Here is a 1,274-nt window from a genome sequence, read left to right as displayed (position 1 = left end):
TTTTTTTTTTTTTTTTTTTTTTTGTTCCTTTTAAAAATTGAATTAACTTTTTCATACTGTCAGTAGATTTCTTATTAAATATTGGTACATCCTTAGGGGGCATGTGTGATGTCTTTGACTAATTAGATTAAATAGACTGAAGTTATGAAATGGCAAGAACTCAGAAATGAAAAATGAGTGGCAGAAATATGGCTAGAGTAAAAAAGGTTGATGATAGCCTTCTGTGTGTCACTGTATGTTATGATATATTTCTAAAAATGCATCATCGTTGTTGAGAAGTAACAGAGTACGAAAGTTATGAGCATTGGTCACAGGGGAGTGTTTTATCTGGAAATATTGCTGATAGTTTAATCCATTTTAAGGAATTTATGAAACTATGTGATAGAGCTTTTCGTTGTGTTTCTTGTTATGAGTGCATTTACTCTAATGTAATGAAGTCTAAGTTTCTGATTGACAAAATCTTTCAGGAATACTGGCCAGATTCACTAAAGAAATTTATCCGTACTTCAAAATCTCTTGCCTTAGGACGTGAACAAGCAGACTTGCAGATGGTAGGGCTTTTATTTTATACAGTTGATAGTTTCCGATTGATTATATAGATTTGCTGCGTATAGCAAGAAAAAGAAACATAGACTTGAAAATTGCATAATATCCATTATCCACTTCGACTCATATGTTACTTTAAAGAAGATGAGAGCTCACTCCACTCAGGAAGTTCTCTTTCATTGAGCTGTCTTCTAAACCTGAGATTCCAGCTATTATCAACCAAATACCCTTATCCTTGAAACAATAAAGACTCACATTCTGTAATACAAAAGAATGTGTAAATTTTCTGATATCAGTCTCGTTCAAGGATAGAACAGAAGTATCTGAACATGGCATTTTAAAATGTGTTGATGACCTTATCTTACATAAGATTTCTGCAGATTTACCCCTTTTCCTTTTTTTTTTTGGATAAAAACTGGGAAGCTTCTTCTTTATCTTCACCCCTCAACTTTAGGAGTCTGGTCCCATTCGTATTCTTTTGTTGCTATTAGAATTATTTTTCACTAAGGACATGGATGGAGAGTTATTGACATTTAACCACCCTTTCTTTATGATAGACTTCCTGTTATTAGTGTGTCTTGTTGGAATGAGTCAAAGAGTGGTCTGTGGTTGGAGTATAATTAAGCTACTTTGGGGCCTGTTTGTACCTAACGGTTACTAGGAGTGTGGAAAGGGAAGGTGTGAGTGGATATCTAGCAGGCTATTTTTTTTTTTTTTTTTTTTTTTTT

General features: G+C 33.4%; 1 protein-coding gene across 3 annotated transcripts in view; it reads left to right on the top strand.

Moving 5' to 3' along the window:
• LOC111477035 (methyltransferase-like protein 25) overlaps nt 1–1,274 on the top strand; it is a 10,087-nt gene that overhangs the window by 1,357 nt on the left and 7,456 nt on the right. For all 3 annotated transcript variants that reach the window (XM_023120980.1, XM_023120981.1, XM_023120982.1), the window contains exon 3: nt 468–551. In XM_023120980.1, the coding sequence (XP_022976748.1) occupies nt 468–551 (84 nt within the window). The remainder of the gene's footprint in view (nt 1–467; nt 552–1,274) is intronic.

Source organism: Cucurbita maxima, unplaced genomic scaffold (genome assembly GCF_002738345.1).
Source record: "Cucurbita maxima cultivar Rimu unplaced genomic scaffold, Cmax_1.0 Cma_Scf00003, whole genome shotgun sequence".
NCBI classification, from domain to species: domain Eukaryota; kingdom Viridiplantae; phylum Streptophyta; class Magnoliopsida; order Cucurbitales; family Cucurbitaceae; genus Cucurbita; species Cucurbita maxima.
This window is presented reverse-complemented; position numbering and strand designations above follow the sequence as displayed.